This window comes from Mastigoproctus giganteus, chromosome 1, assembly GCF_048544385.1.
Source record: "Mastigoproctus giganteus isolate SK-2022 chromosome 1, ASM4854438v1, whole genome shotgun sequence".
Taxonomy (NCBI): Eukaryota; Metazoa; Arthropoda; class Arachnida; order Uropygi; family Thelyphonidae; genus Mastigoproctus; species Mastigoproctus giganteus.
In genome coordinates this window covers 35,109,577-35,130,069 of record NC_143575.1, presented here as the reverse complement: position 1 = coordinate 35,130,069, position 20,493 = coordinate 35,109,577, and the positions used below count along the sequence as shown (strand labels likewise).

The 20,493-nt window shown below is 36.7% G+C and overlaps 1 protein-coding gene across 1 annotated transcript in view; it reads right to left on the bottom strand.

The window, feature by feature from the left end:
- Positions 1-20,493, bottom strand: part of LOC150090699 (putative ubiquitin carboxyl-terminal hydrolase MINDY-4) — a 238,239-nt gene that overhangs the window by 187,942 nt on the left and 29,804 nt on the right. Inside the window, exon 5 of the mRNA XM_090369549.1 lies at positions 5,655-5,857. Within this exon, the coding sequence (XP_090225675.1) occupies positions 5,655-5,857 (203 nt within the window). The remainder of the gene's footprint in view (positions 1-5,654; positions 5,858-20,493) is intronic.

Here is a 20,493-nt window from a genome sequence, read left to right as displayed (position 1 = left end):
ATATCCTACAAACGACCTCAATAATATAATATACCTCATTAATTGTCAACCAAACTGTAACACATGTTATATCGGAAGTACCAATACCAAATTTGGCTCATCAAAAACATCCAACACCCGTGCATACTATCATTTCCATAGTCTCATTTCTAACCAATACCAAATTTGGCTCATCAAAAACATTCAACACCCGTGCATACTATCATTTCCATAGTCTCATGTCTAACCAATCTGTTACAGAACTTACAATTCATGCCCAGACTCACAACCCCCTCATTGACTCTGCCATTTCCATCATTAAACTAAAATCCAGCTACAGAATACTTCAATATGAAGCCCTAGCTATTGAATGGTACTGGCACCACTCTAACCTCAAAATTCTAAATTCCAAACTCCCCTTCAATCTTTCCCCAATTTGGAACCTCTCACGATAAAAGTTCCCACATGTCTAAAAAAAGCATCACGAGAGTATAATTTTTTATTCTTAAATACCATGCGCGTTCTCTCCCCACACATTGCCAACTGAAGACGTTTTAACTAATGAAAGTCCTCGTAATGACTATTGGCTTCACTATATTCACCTATTTAGTTTTCAATTATTCGTTGCTTCTTTACTTCAATGACAACCAAGGATTAGATGTGTACGCTTCTGTCTCCTTGTGCCTATTTTAACTCAGTCAATACTTACCTACTTCCTCCCTTTTAATTTTATTCAATTTAACAATTCAACCTAAATATTAACCACGCTGCCTAAGTAAGCCATCGCAGATGAATTCAAGGTGAATTCGTTTTTAAGCTTTTGCTATCCTTTACTAATTTAATATTAAATTGTTTCTTATTTTCATTTTGATGCCATGTGCTTGCATTTCACTATATACTGTCTATGTACATAATCATATTATGAAGGTACATATAATACATACATAGACAAAATTTTAGACTAGTTTTTCTTATATATTTCATACTTTGGAACGGAAACCCTTTATTACTATGGGAGCCATAACTCAGTATTCGCATTTTCGGTATTCGCGACATTTCTCAGGAACGTAACCCTGCCAATAGTGGGGATTTACTGTACTTAACCCATTTTAAAACTTACTTTATCAATGTATGTTAGTTGATAATTGGTAAACAACATTAAATTCAAAGGTTACTATATAAAAATTGATCAAAATAAAACATATATGGGCAATATTATTTCATTTTAGACGGTTAATTTTTCAATCAGAGGAAAGGGGAGAATTTTCTTGTACTGAACTGGTTTTTTAAAGAATGAATCTAAAATAAATCTGTAATGCTCACCAATCATTCAACTTACTTTTGAATGTGCAACCCCTTTCAACATCAGGATCCAATTAGAAATTATTTTTGACAAAACATTAAAATTTCCATTTTTATTTCAATATTTAATGTTTTCCAATTTTTTTGAATGCTATTATATATTTTTCACTTACTGTTTACAGTAAGGGTAGTAAAAATTTGTATATCAATTTTTACACACAAAATACATGAAAAAATCAAAATATGCAGCATGCATTCACTGACAATCAAACTGAAACAACACTAGTGAGAAAGAGTGTAACATGGCAGCACATGGGTTTTACAATTAACATTGAATTTTTGTGTACATAATGGTGGAGAAGGTGGCAAATAAATTTGCAAGTGATTTGAAACACACATTGTAAGATGGCACATTATAACAGGATGAGCTGTAGTTACATGACTATTATAAACACAACAACCAAAGCAATAACAATGTACAAACAGTGAATTAAAAACTAAAAATAGGCAGAGAGATACAGGAATAATGAACCAATGAGCCAAAAAATTATGACCAGTGAGTCATTATGCAAATCGAAGCAACTGCAGTAAACTACGGCACGCATGCAGGTCTGGACATGGTATAAAAACACCTGATACTGAGCTCCGTTAATCAGTGTTACTCTTGTCCTTCAAATGGGAAAGGCAGCGGACTTAAACGAGTTTGACAAAGGCCAAATTGTAATGGCCAGACGACTGGGTCAGAGCATATCCGAAATGGCAGCATGGCTGGTGGGGTGCTCATGGTCAGCCGTGGTTAGTAGCTACTGAAAGTGGTCCAAGAAGGGGGAACCCACGAACCGCTGGCGAGGTGTTGGACAACCACATCTCATTGATGCTCGAGGTGAGCGAAGGCTCACCTCGAGCATCAAGGTGAGCGAAGGCTCTCCCAGATGGTATGTGGCAACAGAAGGGTGGCAGTGGCACAACTTGCCAGTAACTGGAATGCTGGTGATGGGAGTAATGTGTCACAACACACACACACAGTACATCAAACCCTACTGAAAATGGGACTGCGTAGCCACAGGCTTCTCCGAGTGCCACTGCTAACCACGGTTCACCGGCGACAGCGCCTACAATGGGCATGGAAGCATCGAAACTGGACCGTGAGTGATTGGAAGATGGTCATCTGGTCTGATGAATTGTGTTTCCTATTGCACCATGTGGACAGCCGGGTATGTGTGTGTGTCATTTACCTGGGGAAGTGATGGCGCCTGGATGCACTGTGGGACAAAAACATGCCAGTGGTGGCAGTGTCATGCTTTGGGCAATATTCTGCTGGGATACCCTGGGTCCAGTCATCCATGTGCCAGGCACTCTGACATCTACCACCTACCTAAACATCACTGCTGACCAAGTACACCCTTTCATGGCAACGGTCTTCCCCTCTGGCGGTGCCGTCTTTCAGCAGAATAATGCGCCATGCCACAACACCACCTGGATTGTTCAAGACTGGTTCGCAGAACATGAGGAAGACTACCAGATATTTCCCTGACCTCCAAATTCCCCAGACATCAATTCCATCGAGCATCTGTGGTTTATGTTGGAACATAAACTCTGATCTGTGGCATCTCAACCACGGACCTTACAGGAGTTAAAGGATCTACTGGTTACGTGTTAGTACCAGATACCACAAGACACATTTAGAAATCTTGTAGCATCCATGCTTCACTGGGTCGAGCTGTTTTGGCTGCAAATGAAGGACCAACATCATATTAGGTAGGTGGTCATAATGTTTTGGCTCGTCGTATAACATGCTTGTCCATGGCTGAAGAGTACATGCAAATCACATTAGAAAGAATGTAAAAAGTGCTTCAATTAAATAGTAACATGGCTATCACATAAATAACAACCATAGTAGCAACAGAGACCATAAGTACAAGGAAAATAAGTTTTGCTGAATTGGCAAAAAAAAAAATCTCACTATAACCTGTATCCATATTACATACTCTTTCTGCTATGAGAAGATACTGATCCAGTTCCTCCTTAAATCTCACCAAAATGTCAACCTCAACCACCTAAGCAGACAGTTATTCATATGGCCAATATACTGATCAAACGTAAACAGGGCTGGTGCTATGGTTTCTGGCACCTAAGGCAAAACATTGTAATGGTGCCTAATTCATATTGTATCTTAACACACATATATGTAGTAGCACATCTAGAAGCACCTATTTTAGGTGGTGCCAGTGGCAAGTGCCTCACTTGCACACCCCTAGTGCCAGGGTAGCCTTGGCTACCAAAATGTTTAATAGCATTTTAAATTTGACTTGGTGCATTATGGCCTTAGCTGCCAATGCACCATTAAAAACCAAACCCAAACAAAACCAAACCCTAGTGCCAGCCTTGAACATAAACTTCCAGAGGTAGTCTATTGGTTTTACCCAAGAGAGCCTGAATGGTGATGAAATGGAACTGCCAAGGCACTTGGCAGTTCCATTTCATTACAACAAAGAAACAGCAGCTTTTGAAAGGATGGCTTCTGATGTCTCCAGGTTTGCCAAGATTAGGCATCCAGGATAGTCTGTCTTGTTATAGGGCCATTTATGCTGAGGGGGGAAAAAATGGCTGCTACATTCAACTTTCAACAAGTATGAATATAAAAAAGATGAAATGACCACCAAACTTTCTACACCCACATCAGCTCCTCAAGAATATGTTGTATTACCCTCCACATCATCTAGTATTATTTAATTATTCAGCATAATAACATCACCCACCTAGTGAAATTTTATTTTATTATTTATAGTAGTATTTGACATATTCCATATTTATGGTTTATGTCAAAATGAACCAGACTTAATCGGCCATAATACCAACACATCAACAACACCTATTTATATAATTTTTAAGCAATCCTCAACTCATGTATAGGACTGGGGGACCAGAACCCCTCTTATATCAGGGATTGTCTATATTTGATCAACAGAAACATTTTTGTCTTCAAAACAATGTACAAATACAAAGACTCATTCACAGTAAAGTGAATTCCCAAAATGCAAGTCTATGAAATTTGACTTTATAAAACCTGATATAATCATATCTCTGCTGTTTCCAAATAATTATTTATTTGGAAACAGCAGAGATATGATTTGGACCTCTTTTTATTTGGACCAAGAGTTAAATTTGTGATTTCAGAAGCAGCGTAACTGAAAAGCATATCTGCAATGCTGTCCAATTAGGCTTTTTGCTATGCAAGTGTCTGAGATCTGTCTTAAATCAGCAACTGTAGTCATTATGTATTATAATGTAAGATTTTAACCCACTTTAAAATCTTACATTATATATTATAATGTAAGATTTTAACCCACTGTTCATATATTGCTGCTTATTTGCCAAATCTTAATTTGGCAAATAAGCAGCAATACTTTAATCTTAATACCTTAAAAAAAAAACTGCTTACACTTGCCAAGTGTGTTCTTCAATTTTACAGTATATTCCTGAAAACTTAATTAATAGATAACAGAGCAGCAAAGGCTCAGTAAGTTCTACGTTATAAGTAAATTAGTTTAAAAATGAAGAATTACCTCTATGATGTCTAACAGAACACTTCAGTGCTAATATACTCTTCATAGTTGAATAACTATACAAATCGATTACGTGTATTCCACTCTCTTGTAGACAAGATCGGTGATCCAATGCACCACGGAATCGGGGACCCCAAGCCCGACCCCAAAATACATTGAACCACCACCCCAATCTTGATCAATACATCGAATCCCCACCTGTGATCATGGCTCTGGTCAAAAAGCCCTGTCCACTTCAGGAAAGTAACAAAATTCCTTAGTCTCTTAATATTTTAGAGGATTCTTAATGTTTTTTATGTCTTAATAATATCAGTTTTAAAGTATTAAAAGTATGGATTCACTATGTATCTATTTGGTCCCTTAGCAGTTAAATTGTTTTTAAAATATGGATTTTTTGTATTCTCTCACTCAAGATTGGGGTGTGGTTCAATGTATTTTGTAATGGGGCTTGGGGTCCGTGGGTCCCCGATTCCGTGGCGCACTGGCTCACTGATCTTGTCTACTACAGAGTGGAATACATGTAATCGATTTGTATAGTTATTCAACTACGGAGAATATCAGCACCGAAGTGTTCTGCTAGACATCATAGAGGCAATTCTTCCATTTTTAAACTAATTCCTGAAAACTATACCATAATTAGTGGGAAAAAGGGATGGTGAAGAAATACACAAACATAAGACTGCTCAAGAGTGGTAATCCCAGTGCATTAGGTGAAACAAATACCAAGAAGCTTTAAACACATTAAAAATATATATCATAGGTTAAATCACATATAAGATCAAGGATCTTTGAAAGGGGAGAACCTACCTTTTCTGCTTTGAGGAGGGTTGAGTCACTGCAGAAAATTCATTTGAATTTGAAATGGATTCTCTAACAAACTCAGGATGATCATCACAGAGATTATAAAGATCATTCTCTTCAATCTGATCAAGAATTGACTCTCTATTAAAAGCCTGGTTTGATGTTTGAAAAGGACTAAACACTGCAGCATTCCGTCTCCTTCTTTCTCTCTAAAAAATTTTCCAATATTATGTCTTTAAAATAATTTTGTGAACATATAATTATTTGACCAAACAATAAATTTAAAGAAATACAAAAAAGCTGACAATGAAAAAACTTAAAAATTAATGTTAGATGATTTCAGATTTTTTTGCATACTGTGAAATTTAAGTTTTTACAAATGGCAATGCAGTCCCTCAAACAAATAAGGTGACTTTATGTTTATCATACTGCTGAACTTTAAAGTATTGTGCTAGTACCATTCCAGATTTTTGTCACAACCTGTCTGCGTGCATTTTCCTAGTCTACAGAAGCAAAGGTGAAATGACTTATGACAATTAAATAATACTGTGCATACTCATCTGCAAGAGATCAGCAGAATAATGTGCAATAATGTTCTGCAAGAGATCAGCAGAATGTGCAATATAAAGGCAAGTTCTTGAATAATTTAATTAAAATCCTATTCATACAGTAATTCATAAGACAAATCTCAAAATACCCACAGCAATGAAGTGAAGGTGTAAATCAAAGTTTAAAAAATGTTACTTAATATTTTTTTATTTAAAAAAACAAACATAGGAATACAAAGATTCCCAATGCAAATATCCAAAGGAATCTTACAAATACATGAGATAAACAATTACAAATAAAGCCTGTGGATGCCACTTATTGTGACTTTGGGACACAGCTTAATTGATAACAATTAAGCTGTGTCCAATTGATAATAATAACCAATAAAAGAAGAATGCAGCTATTCAGCATTGTTTATCGATGCAGAGCAGAAATATGTATATAAAAAGGGGGAGGGACAGAAAGAAAACATTAGAATCAAGTAATATAAACATACTTTAATTTGACTGTCCACTGTTTCTTTGAGAAAGTCATCAATAAAAATGAAAATATCATGTTTCTGGAAATCCATACAAACCATTAAAACAAATAAAGAAATTATTAAAATCAAGAATTAGAAAAGGGTTAATGCTCTACTGTACAGTCAGATTGGTATCTTTCATGGAGTAATGACACTAACAACCATACAATGTGAAGCAACAACAGTAACCAGGCATACAATGGGTAAGAGCTGAAGAACAATTCGGGATGTTACATAATCACTTCCACTGCACATGCATAAATTGTGACATGGCAAAACAGTGATAACAAAAATTTAAGCAATAATTACAATAAACAACATTTTTTCTATGTATTAGTATATGTCTCTGATCAGGAGTTCATAAAAGAGATAACATTAAATGAATAATAACATTATCTGTGATCACAATAAGCAGCATGCACTGTGTTAATAAATATTGCAGTGCAAACCAAAAAAAAAATACAATAATTATATACAAACAATATGATAGTGAGTTGTACACAAAATATTATGCCACTGCTTATTCATTATACATACCCAAAACAAACTAGACAAAATCTCAGAGATAAAGCTCATAGCTAACAAAACACTATCAGTGACATTAATTGATAGTGAACAATGTACATTACATTCAATTTCAGTTGGTACTAACAAAAGTGAACAGCAAATTTAAATATCACATTGTGCACCTTTGTAATTGTTAAGCTTGTTCAAAGTATCAATACAATAGTCATGTTTCAAAGACAAGATTGTAATCTATGATGGATAGTATCAATACAGTAGTCATGTTCAACAGACGGGATTGTAATCTATGATGGATAATACTTTATTTGGGACGTTCTCATGAATAAAGTCTGTTAAGACTTGAGCAAAGTAATGCCCTTCAGAGGGTGAATAAGATCTTGCAAATCTGTATTCTGTGAACTGGTATAAGCAAGGTTTTACAAAGTGGTCTCAGGTGGTGTATGGCAGGCAACTATTAGTTAGCCCACATGAGCACACAAAAACACCAATCCCCATACCAGTTTTTGAGAGAACTGTGTGGTGCCATTGTTCACATTTCTTTAACATATGATAGAGCAGCAACAAAGTAAGATAAGATGTACTTCATGACTGTTACCTTTATTTCTGTATGTTATACACAGGTCCATTTTAATCCATTCATGAGTATGCTATATATAAATGTCTACCATATGTCGGTTCTGCAGAGTATGCCCAACGTATATATGTGATTTTTGTGTGTGGGCTCTCTGTCATACAAACATATACAGTGTATATATTATATTTTGTAGGTCATTTTAAATACTGTGTCTATTTATGTAAATTGTCTAAAAATATTCAGGTAAGTGCTGTCACATCTTATTTGTTTTCAAGTAATCTTGGACACAGTTTACAATACATTGTAATCAGAAAATAGCTTTCAAAATCAGTAGAAAAGCTGCATTCTTTAGCTTCAGTTGTCCAATCTGGGCTTACAAAAGCTAAAATTAAATAAATTCTCTGGATTACTTATCTAGAAGTGAAACTGAATCAGCTGATACATTCATAGGTGTAGAGGATATTAATACATCAAAATAGTAGTATTGAGCTTGTTTATTTGAAGGAAACACATTCCACAGAGACAACCACATCAGAAACTCATTACCTGTAGCTCATATATGTTTTGGGAAACTCAAAGTTGAAAGAATGCACATGTCTGAGAACTGGCCACCACAGGCCCATGCTTCCAGGAACTGATGTAAGAAAGGATAAATGTCACAATGCTTTCATTGCTTTCAAGTCAGCAAACAGAATGTGCTTTTTGATTGACAAACTGGAGTCTAATATCACTCCTAAAATCTGGTGATCCAGTAAGTTGGGTTGTGTGGTGTGATAAAGGATTCAGCAGCGATGATGATGCTCCTGCTGCAGGTAATGTGAAGATGATGTATTTGGACTTTTTTTGGGCTTAGTGAAAATCCAAAGAGAGCTGTCAAGGTAATTGTTGAGCTGCTCAGAGTTGTTAATTCAAAATACAGCTGGATTTAAGAAAGGCACAAAAAATTGTTTGCAAACACTATTATTGTTAACCTTAAAGTGAAGTATTCTCTTGGTGAGCATTTTTGTAATAATAATAAAGGTAGTTTTTACAGTAAAAGCTCCTTATTTGTGGCTTCCATATTCACAGTTTAAAAAGTAATTCATAAATATATACAAATCTCAAAACATCCATAGGAATAAGGTGCATCCATAAATAAAAAATTGAAAATGATGCAGTAAAACTCCTCGACTTTCGTGGCAATTTCCCTCCCTTTTATAACCATTTTATTCACAATACATGATCAAGTGGCATCACATTAATTTTGTGTGCTGATTACAGCAAACTCTTTTTCAAATACACACACACTAGTAGGGAAGAATGGCTTTATTAATACAGAAATCGTAAGTGAAACTGTATATACAGTCAGTCCTCGTATAGCACGATAGTTGTGTTCCTAGAAACTCTCGTGCAATGCAAAATCGTGCAATATAAACAACAGGCCCTATGGGAAAAATAGGGTTAGGTGCCGACCACCCAAGATTGAACACACATTGGTAACCAAAACATTACCAAACACAATAAATAATCGTAATAAAATACTTACGTATTTTATAATATTAATAATATAATAATATAATATTATTATTATATTATATTATATAAAAAATAATATTATAATTTTTATAATATTTTTATTATTATTATATTATATTTTATTATAATGTAATAAATAATAAAAAATACTTATTTTTTACGAATAAAATACTTACGGATTTTATTACGACTATTATGTAATAAAATATTGCTAATGCTTTTGCTTCTATCGTAAGCAAACTTGTTTTTGTTTGATTTTCTACCCAAACAGATGATAGCCGTTCCATTTACTTCGAATTCTTTGTCTTAACCTAATGGTTTTTAATTACACTTTGAGTTGTTCCTGCTATGAAAGTTATTTTTATTTTCTCTGCATTCTTTGTAATTCTCGGCGTTGCCTCATTTAGGTCTATAGCACGTGCAATATCACATGGTCTTTCATTTCGCTCAAAGCGTTTCACAATTTCATATTTTTTCTCTATCGACGGAGGCGGACTGGCAGGGAAACCTTGCCTTGCCAATAAGCCTTGCCAGGGAAACCCCGGTGGGTCGGAGTGATTTTAGCCATAAACCATAGTATGAGGCAATTATAAATTTTCCCGGGTAAGAATTTTTGACCCAGTCCGCCTCTGTTTATCGATATTGCTTTTCTTTTTCTCTCTGAATCTGCAGTGTCTTCACCAGGACGCTTCCTTTTCACACCTTTTAAGTATTTTACTCATTTTTAGGGAATAAAGCACAATTACAAAACGAGGAGGCACGCTTGATACACATAAACAAAGCTGCTCGCATGTGTAGCAACTGAATAAACAACACCGTAAAGGCAGAGATATACTATTAACACCTCATATTTTACTAAAGCACATTTCTGGGGGTTACTACCACAAAACAATAAAAACAATTTCCAGTTGCGTTTCTGCTAGTGGAATCTGTTATAAATTGGTAGTAAACTCGATCTAATTGCATTTGCGATTATAACGATAGCTGGAATTGTGTAGGTTTTTACGTTATTATGGTGAAATGTGTTTCCCCTTCACTGATATAAAAAACATAAATACATTTTCAGAATCTTCTCTTCATTCCTATCGTGTTGCGTTTGGTTGGGGTGATTCTGCCATTTCTTGTAAAAATGGTTAGACTGCCATTTCTTGTAAACACAAAGGCGAATCGTGCATAAGCAAATTCAGTTAGTGTTATATAAAATATCGTTCCCCTATTTATAAATAGTGTATGATCGAATTCGTGTAGTAGAGAGGATGTCTGTTAGGTTTTTTTCGGTAAAAAAATTCAAATTAGCAGAACATAACCTATTGTTCTGCTAACCTATTGTTCATAAGGAACACCTTTTCTTATTTGTGAATTCTGTATTCCTTGCAGCCTTCAAAGGTTATGTTCCTCGGTATTCAGAAACAGAGGAACATGACCTCTATAAACACTGAGCTTTTACTGTATATTCTAAAAATATAAACCGCAGCTAGGTGAAATGAACTTAAGTGGTAGTAAATTGGTTTGAAGGATTATTAAAAGAAAAACTAACAAACTTCCCCCCTACATGTTTTCACACATGTAGGGGAAAAAAGTAAGGAATATCAGTAAAATGTAAATCAGCTGCCTTATAAATAGCAAAGCATGGTTCAAATTATATATTTTTGGTTGGGCTGGTTTGTTTCATGTTAATGCTCAAGTAACTCAGAGCATGAAGCATTAGTGCTTCATGCTCTTAGTATTCATAATAAAAGCCTTATAATAATCCAGAGAACCACTAGAATGGAAAAATCTACTACAACAACTTTACCTAAGTTGTTGTAGTAGACTAACTACAACTAACTGGCTAACTCAGCTCTAATTTCAAAGGGCTCACAAGTTCCTTTTATCATTAACATGATTCAAAAGGGATCGTGCCAAAGAGATAGAAATTGATATACTTATTATCCTAATTTGGAAATTACCAAATGGCATGCAAAAGTGGCTAAGGATTAATATGAAGAGCAGATTCACATTAAATAAGAAAGTTACAGAATTATTTTAATTTCCTTAAAATTAAAATTATTAATTTACATTAATTATTTTAATTTTATGAGTCATCTCCCACTCAGAAAAATGACCATTTTCAATGGTCATTTTTCTGAGTGGGAGATGACTACTAGCAAAGTCTCTCAAAGTTCAATGCTAGGATTCTTGTTATTGACCTTCCTGAAAGATAATGAGGGAATAAATGGTATGACATGCAAATCTGCAGATGATATAAAGGTCAGTAGAATGGTTAATGAGCCAGGTAGAGCTTCTTCAGAATGATTTGGACAGGTGTGATGGATAGTCAAATAAATGGCAGATATGTTTTAATGCTGCCAAATGCAAGGTTCTACACTTGGAAAAAAATAACTTTTTTTTTTTTTCCAAGTGACTTGGGTGGTCTGGTACAATCGGACATGAAGTTTAGCATGTAGTACAAACAAGCAACCATGAAGGCACACAGTGTCATATCAATTATTTACTGTACCGCTGCATCTAGGAAGAATGAGGTTATAGCTAGGAAGAATGAGGTTATTATATAACTCCATGGTGAACTGCATTTGGAATACTATGTTCAGGTTTTGGGCTGCATTTAAGGAGAGACAATGAGCTTCCTGATAGAGCCCAAAGATGGAGAGAATAGCAAAGGAGGCATCCATATGAGGACAGACTACAAAGGCGTGTGAGTTGCAGACCTTGGAAACAAGCCATCGTGGGTGGGGTTAACTGAGGTATATAAGGCACTGATAGTGGGAAGCAAACTGAATGGTGGGAGAATTCGTGTTTGTGTCTAGTAACCAGCACATGACCCTAAAGTAATTCTCTACTATCCCACAAAAAGCTAGACCAATAATATACATTTGAATTCAGTGGCAAGCTATAATTATATGTAGTTAAAACAAAACTAAATGCTACTAGGAATAATATTTTAAAAGTTTAAGGTTATCTATATAATTAGCATTAGTAGAGGCATATGATGCAAGAAAGCAAGCTTATTCAACATCAGCCAAAAAAAAAAAACACACACCACTCCCATTTCACCCTTCCGTTCGTTCGAAATACCTGTCCAGTTCAGCCTTAAATTTGTTTAGGCTATCAACTTCAACAACAAATGATGGAAGTCGGTTCCACCAACCAACCACCCCCTGGCAAAAGGCAAATTTCCGCAAATCTATCCGACATCCGTCCTTCCTCAATTTGAATTTATGCCCTCTGAGCTGATTATTCTGAGCAAGATGAAGAATCCCATTGGCATTGAGCATGCTCAAACCATTCAAAGCCTTATACACCTCTATCAGATCACCTCGCCGGTGCCTAGTCTCCAGACTCTATAATTTGCAAAACTTAAGCCTTTCTTCGTAAGAGCAACCCTTTATTCCATTCACTAATCTTGTTGCCCTTCTCTGTACCCGTTCCAGCAGCTCTACATCCTTCTTGAAATGAGGCCTCCAGACCTGTATACAGTACTCAAGATGTGGCCTAACCATTGCCTTATACAAGGGAATAATCACCTCCTTATCCCTGCTAGAAAAATTCCTGTATATCATTGACAAGACACCATGAGCTACTCTTGCAGCTCGTCTGCACTGCTCAGAGAACTTCATATCTGCCTGCACAATTACCCCCAGGTCCTTTTCATTCTCCACCACTGTCAGTGTAGTACCGCAGAGTTGATACGTTGCTATGGGGTTACTGTTTCCCATATGTAGTACTTTACATTTGTCAATGTTCAACTTCATTTGCCACCTCTCAGCCCATCTGTTCAACCTTTCCAGATCCTGTTACAGCAGCATAGCGTCAGTAGTGTCCTTAACAACCCTGACAACCTTTGTATCATCTGCAAACTTGGACATTAAACTTGATATACCATCATCAATATCATTTATGAATATAGAAAACAACAACGGACCCAACACTGAACCCTGAGGAACTCCACTAATAACATTAGTCCACGTTGAGCAGTGTCCATTGATTACCACTCTCTGTCTTCTGCCACTCAACCATCCCCTTATCCATAGCAGCAATTTGCCTCCAATGCCACACTGCTCCAATTTGTGCAGCAGTCTTCCATGTGCAACAGTATCAAAAGCCTTTCTAAGATCCAAATATATAATATCAAAGTTATTCCCTGCATCCAGTTCTTTTGTGACTACATCATAGTATCCAATCAAATTGGTCAGGCAAGACCTGCCCTTAATAAAACCATGCTGCGTCTGAGCTATAACTGAATTCTTGTCTAGATGATCCTGCAGTGCTTCTTTAACCAGTGCCTCCATTAATTTACCTGGAACAGAAGTTAAACTAACAGGTCTATAATTACTTGTGTCAGCCTTTGATCCTCCTTTGTGAATTGGGGTTACATTTGCACATCTCCAGTCTATGGGTACCTCCCCTGAGTCCAAAGAAGCTCTCATAATTATGGCTAGGGGTTTGCTTACTTCCTTTGCTGCCTCCTTTAATATAACTGGATAGATCCCATCCACCCCAGGTGCCTTTTTTATGTTTATCCTCAACAATCTCTCCTCCACTTTCCTCTCAGTTATTACAAAATCATCTAGCTCACTGCCAACGTTTACTTTACCTACGTCATTCTCCTTCCTGAATAACTCCTCATGCGTGAATGTAGATGCAAAATACTCGTTTAGATTGTTAGCCACCTGAGCAGGATCCTCAACTGTTGAACCATCAATATCCAGTGGACCAATCTGATTTATCCCTTTCCTTCTTGAGTTTAAATAGGTAAAGAACTTTTTTCTGTTTTCCTTTGCATCCTTTGCCAAGGATTTTTTGTAGTCTGCCTTTGCCTGCCTAATCTCCTTTGTGACTTGGTTACAGACCAACTTATATCTATCATAGGCTTCCATGTCACCCATTAATTTGTATGTATTCCATGCATTTTTCTTCTCTGCCACATGTCTCATTAGTTCATCTGACAACCATTTAAGCCTAAACCTTGAACAATATTTCTTAGTTGGTATGTAAAGCCTTGTAAATCCCACTTCAACACACTGTGATCACTGCCACCTAGTGGTTCATTTATCTGCAGATTCAGATTGATAATATCAGTTGTCTGTGGCGTAGATACACCACAGACAACTCTTAAAGAAAAAAACTATGATAGTAGCGTAAAGGGCATCATTTCAAGCTGCATCTCATATTGTGCTTATCCTTCACAACGAGTTACCATGTATTGCACTATCTCAAATAAGTAATGCTTTGTTACTTTACTTATTGTTACTTATTCTCAGTGGTGCCCACTGAGAATAAGTAACAGTCTTCTCTATTAATGAAGTGTTAGTTATTTGAGGTAGCAATACATGGTAACTTGTTGTGAAGGATGAGCACAATATGAGATACAGATGAAATTACGTTCTTTACACTACTATCGTAGTTTTTTTTCTGTAAGAGTTGTCTATGATGTATCTACACCGATATTATATAAATAATCTTAAACTCTTAAAATATTATGCCTAGTAGCATTTAGTTTCATTTTAATATTATCACGTACACCTTCTGGCATCTCTCATATTGTGGGACTAACTTCACAACTGGGTTATCATGTTTGCAATACCAGGGTACCTGCCCACCCACTGATGAAAGGCCAACAAGCCTTGAAATGGTGCAGTCTGGGTGGTGGTGCCTACCGAGAATATTAACCCCGGGGGCTCACATCTGGTGAGTATGGGCTTGGCAAACCCAGGGTCCTGAGCTGGATATCATCATTCTTCTCTTTCTTGGTGATTCCTTTGTACTTCTCTCTCTCTCTCTCCTTCCTTCCTTCTCTCTCTTTCTCAGGGGATAACTCAGTTTTTTTTTTTTTTTTTTTTTTGGCTGGTGTAGCATAAGCTTCAGGCTTCCTTGTACCATATGGCTACTACTACTAATAATAATAAGTAACAATAGTCTTCTCTATTAGTGAAGTGTTACTTATTCGAGGTAGTGCAATACATGGTAACTCTTTGTGAAGGTTTGTTGTTTGTTTGTTTGGTTTTTAGGAGCATTAGCAACTAAGGCCATATTGCTCCGGGAATATGCGGTGGTCATTCCCTTGACCTTTCCGCATCCTCCGTATTTGGTGGTGACGGGCTCGAACCCCGGTCTAATCAAGAAGCGTGTGCTACACACTGCTGCTCCTTCCCACCTGGCTACGGAGACACCTCTTTGTGAAGGATGAGCACAATATGAGATATAGATGAAATGATGTCCTTTTTTTCTTTAAGAGTTGTCTATGGTGTATCTACACCGATATTATACAAATTATATGTAGTGTTAATGACAACGAAAACATGAATACACCTAAGAAAGGTAGGACATTATTCATTTCTTTACTGTAGAGGGTGTGAACCAACAATGAAAAATGCAGACAGTTTATGGAGAATATAGATTCCCCTTAGAAACAGTTAACCACTGATCCATATAATTTCATATAAGATACAAGGGCTTGATTGATAATGCTTGGTTCAAGGAAAGCAAATTATGGCATTATAACTCCAACCACTGCACGAGTGGAGTTAATAGCACAACAAAATCAGCAAATATCTATTGATCAGTTAGTTGGGGCTGTGGAAGAATGAGTTTGAGCACTTTATTCTGCATGAACATTTGCAATACTGGACACCATGCTCAAATGGAATACCAGTTTCTGAGAGAGCAACAAAAATAGACCCTTTAGTCTGATATTAACACCTCTACTTCATTATAGAAGTAAAGGTAAGTGTTTCCTGTGACAGGTTGTTTGTTACAGGGAACAAAACATGGTGTCACTACTCTGTCCCTGGAACAAAGTGCTAAAGTCACCAGTGGAAGCAACCTAGATCATTCCCCCCCCCCCCCGGCAAGATTTTGATTTCATTCATTCTTACTTCTCCCTGTTTGCAAAATGCAGTCTAATTTTGCTATATAAGTTGAGAGCATATTAGGAAGAATTCCAAATTTAGATAATTACAAACATCTTCTTATCACCCTTTTCCACAAGCTGAATGACTAACTTTATTCACAACTGATGGAGCCTTCAATTTTCTCTTTGCTGCCATCCTGCACAGTGCTAAAACTTTCATTAAAGTGAATCTATCCCAAACACAAATCTGAAACCAAAACAAGCTAAAAAAAGGGAAAAAAATAATCACTGCCTCAATGAACTGCAGCAATTCATATGACAAATTCATGTGACCTTCTATATTCTGGTTATGACTGCATGGATTAACATATGAGGGTTATTCCAAAAGTAATGAACAAAATCAGTTAATTTAAAATTAATTTTATAGCATAATAATTGACACTAAAACTTGCAATGGAGTCTCCTTCATGCCTTATAACTGCTTCCCAATGTTTGGTTAATTTCTGAAAGCCATTTAACTGTCTGCTGAAGTTAAACTATTTCATTCATTGGATCACAACTGCATTCAGTGCATCTAAATACAGAAATCTTTGTCCACACAACAGTTCCTTGAACTTGCAGAACAGATTGCAAGGACTCATATATTAAGATTATGGGGTGCTTTCCACTTGTAACTGGTGAAAATAAGCTACACAGACTATGTGACGTGGCTCTGCATTGTCATGAAGTATTGGTGCACTAGTTTTCAACATTTGTGGTCTCTTTTGATGAATTTTTGGGCGTAATTTCTGATGAAGAAATGTTACATAGTAGTCTGCAGTTACTGATCTTACAAGTGGCATGTGATCAGTGGCAATAATGCTCTCATAACTGTAGGCTATGATGACCATTTGTTTCACCTTTGATCGTTGCCAGTAACATTAGAGGAGCGTGATGAAGATGGATGCTTCCACTCAGCTGACTGTGACTTCAATTCAAGTTCAAAGTCACATATCCATATCTCATCAATAGTGCCATGTGTTAAAAACTCTTCACCTTCTTGTCAGCAACATGCAAGTAACTGCAATGCATGTTGTTCATCTGACTGCAAATGAGGGACCCATCAGATGGCAACATTTCATTTTTGTATTACCTCAATTAAAATTAATTCAGGAAACAGATGATTTTGGCATTTCAGATTTGCTGGATGTTTCTTCACAGGTCACATATCTACCTTCCTCCAAAATGGTGATAATAATTAGTAGTAGTAGTGGCATGTGATGCAAGAAAGCAAGTGTATGAGCTTATGCAGCATCAGCCAAAAAAAAAAAAATCACACCATTCCCTCCAAATGCCTGTCCAGTTCCTCCTTAAATTTATTCAACCTATCAACTTCTACAACGACAGATGGAAGTTTGTTCCAGCAATTAACCACCCACTGGCTAAAGGCAAATTTCCGCACATCTATTCTACATCTGTCCTTTCTTAATTTGAATTTATGCCCCCTTAGGTTCATAATCTGAACAAGTGGAAGGATCCCATCAGAATTCAGCGTGCTCAACCCATTCAAGGCCTTATATAGCTCAACCAGATCACCGCACAGGTGCCTAGTCTCCAGCCGCTGCAATTTGCAGAACTTAAGCCTCTCTTGGTAAGAGGATCCCTTCATTCCCCTCACCAATCTTGTTGCCCTTCTCTGTACACGCTCAAGTAAATCTACATCCTTCCTAAAATGAGGCCTCCAGACCTGTACGCAGTACTCAAGGCGTGGCCTGACCATTGCCTTATACAGAGGGACAATCACCTCCTTCTCCCTGCTAGCAAAATTCCTATATATCATTGACAAAACCCCATGGCCTGCCCTAGCAGCCTGTCTGCATTGCTCAGAAAACTTCATATCTGACTGCACAATTACTCCCAGGTCGCTGACTGGGCTAGCCGGGTGGGTAAAGCGCCTGCCTGGCAACCCAAAGGTCGCGGGTTCGAATCCCGCCTCGGGCTTGGATCAAAGTACTGCAAAAAACCTTGGGAGGTGCACTATGGCCACAGAAGCCGATGTGCCAATAACTACCAAAAAAAAAAAAAACTCCCACGTCTTTTTCATTTTCTACCACCTTAAGTGTAGTACCACACAGTTGGAACGTTTCTCTGGGGTTACTTCTACCCATATGCAGTACTTTGCATTTGTCAAGGTTAAACTTCAGTTGCCACTTCTTAGCCCATCTGCCCAAATTATCTAAATCCTGTTGCAGTAGCACACTGCCATTACTGTCATTAACAACCCTGCCGACCTTTGTATCATCTGCAAACTTCGATATTAAGCCTGATATACCTTCATCAATATCATTGATAAATATACAAAACAACAGTGGACCTAACACCGAACCCTGTGGGACACCACTAATAACATTAGTCCACGAAGAGCAGCACCCATTGATTACCACCCTCTGTCTTCTCCCACTTAACCATCCTTTTATCCATTGTAGCAACTTACCCTTAATACCATTCTGCTCCAATTTGTACAATAGTCTACCATGCGCAACAGTGTCAAAAGCTTTCCTGAAATCCAAATATATGATATCAAAATTATTTTTTGCATCCAGTTCCTTTGTAACCACATCATAATATCCTATCAAATTTGTCAGACAAGACTTTCCCTTAACAAACCCATGCTATGTCTGAATTATTGCTGCAGTCTTGTCTAGATGATCCTGCAATGCATCTTTAACCAGTGACTCCATTATTTTACCCGGAACAGAAGATAAACTAACTGGTCTGTAATTACTCGTGTCACCCTTCGATCCCCCTTTGTGAATTGGGGATACATTTGCACATGTCCGGTCTGTGGGAACCTCCCCTGAGTCCAAGGATACTCTCATAATTATGGCTAATTACTGGCAATGTGTTCGACGTAGATGTTTTCAGTCTACCTGAGCACTGCTTGTCTTTAACACTAGTCTGCCCTTGACAAAACCTTTGAGACCAATATGAAATAGTACTATAATCAACTGCTGACTCACCACACACTTCCAGCAGCAATTCAAAAATTTGTATCAGCATTCAACCATAAAGTTTCAATTAAATTAAAAGGGCTTTGATCAAAAACTGTAATCTGATCTGAAGCAATATCAGCATACATTTTTAAAATGCCTCTATACAAATATTAAACACAGGAACTCTGTTTCAAGCACACTAATGTTGATGTGACACTTCAAATTATTAACCTGTTAAATGTCAGTTGTGCAGGCATACGAGTGCACAGCATATGCACAGTTTGCATTATTTTTGGAATAGCCCTTGTACTACTGGTTATTACAGTACGTTGAAATTATATGTAACAGTATAAGTAAACTGCATAAGGCCTTTTGTTATTTCTAAGTTACAATGCATTACATAAAATAATGTAATGCAAGATGGGCAATGGAAGTAGTAGTAGTAGTAGTGGCATGTGATGCAAGAAAGCAAGTGTAGGAGCTTATGCAACATCAGCCAAAAAAAAAAAAAAAAAAAAAAAAAAATCACACCATTCCCTCCAAATGCCTGTCCAGTTCCTCCTTAAATTTATTTAACCTATCAACTTCCACAACAACAGATGGAAGTTTGTTCCAGCAATTAACCACCAAATTTCCACACATCTATTCTACATCTGTCTTTTCTTAATTTGAATTTATGCCCCCTTAGGTTCGTAATCTGAACAAGTGGAAGGATCCCATCAGAATTCAGCATGCTGAACCCATTCAAGGATTTATACACCTCAACCAGATCACTGCGCAGGGGCAAGGATATATTGATATTTTACTGGATATATCAGATATCTAGTAAAATATCAATAATGCAAAAGCTATCAATATGGATACAGCACATATTATCTCATCTGTACCAATCATCTTCTTTGGAGACAAGAAATAATTGATGTATGATAATGTTTCTTTAATAAACTGTATGTAACTAAACAGAGGTTTTAAAAATTGCAACTTCTGAGTTAAATCATCACTGGACTGTCTACACTCCTTTCAATGGGATGAACAATAGTTGGTGAAATGCCCATCTGACATGAAGAGGGAATTCAGTATTAAAAATAAACAGTATCATAATTCTCTTTTGAGAAGTACTATTTATATAATTAGTGCAACACTGAACAATTCACTGTGATGATCTTGCACAATGAAATCAATATCACTGTACATATTTTAGTACACGAAAGTATTACTTGCTGAGAACACCTTATCTCCTTTGTAGCTAGCACTGTTAAATGGTGTGAAGTTTCTAAAACAATATATAAAAAATAAAATAAAATAGAATAAATGTTTTGATAAAAAGAATGAATTTGTCT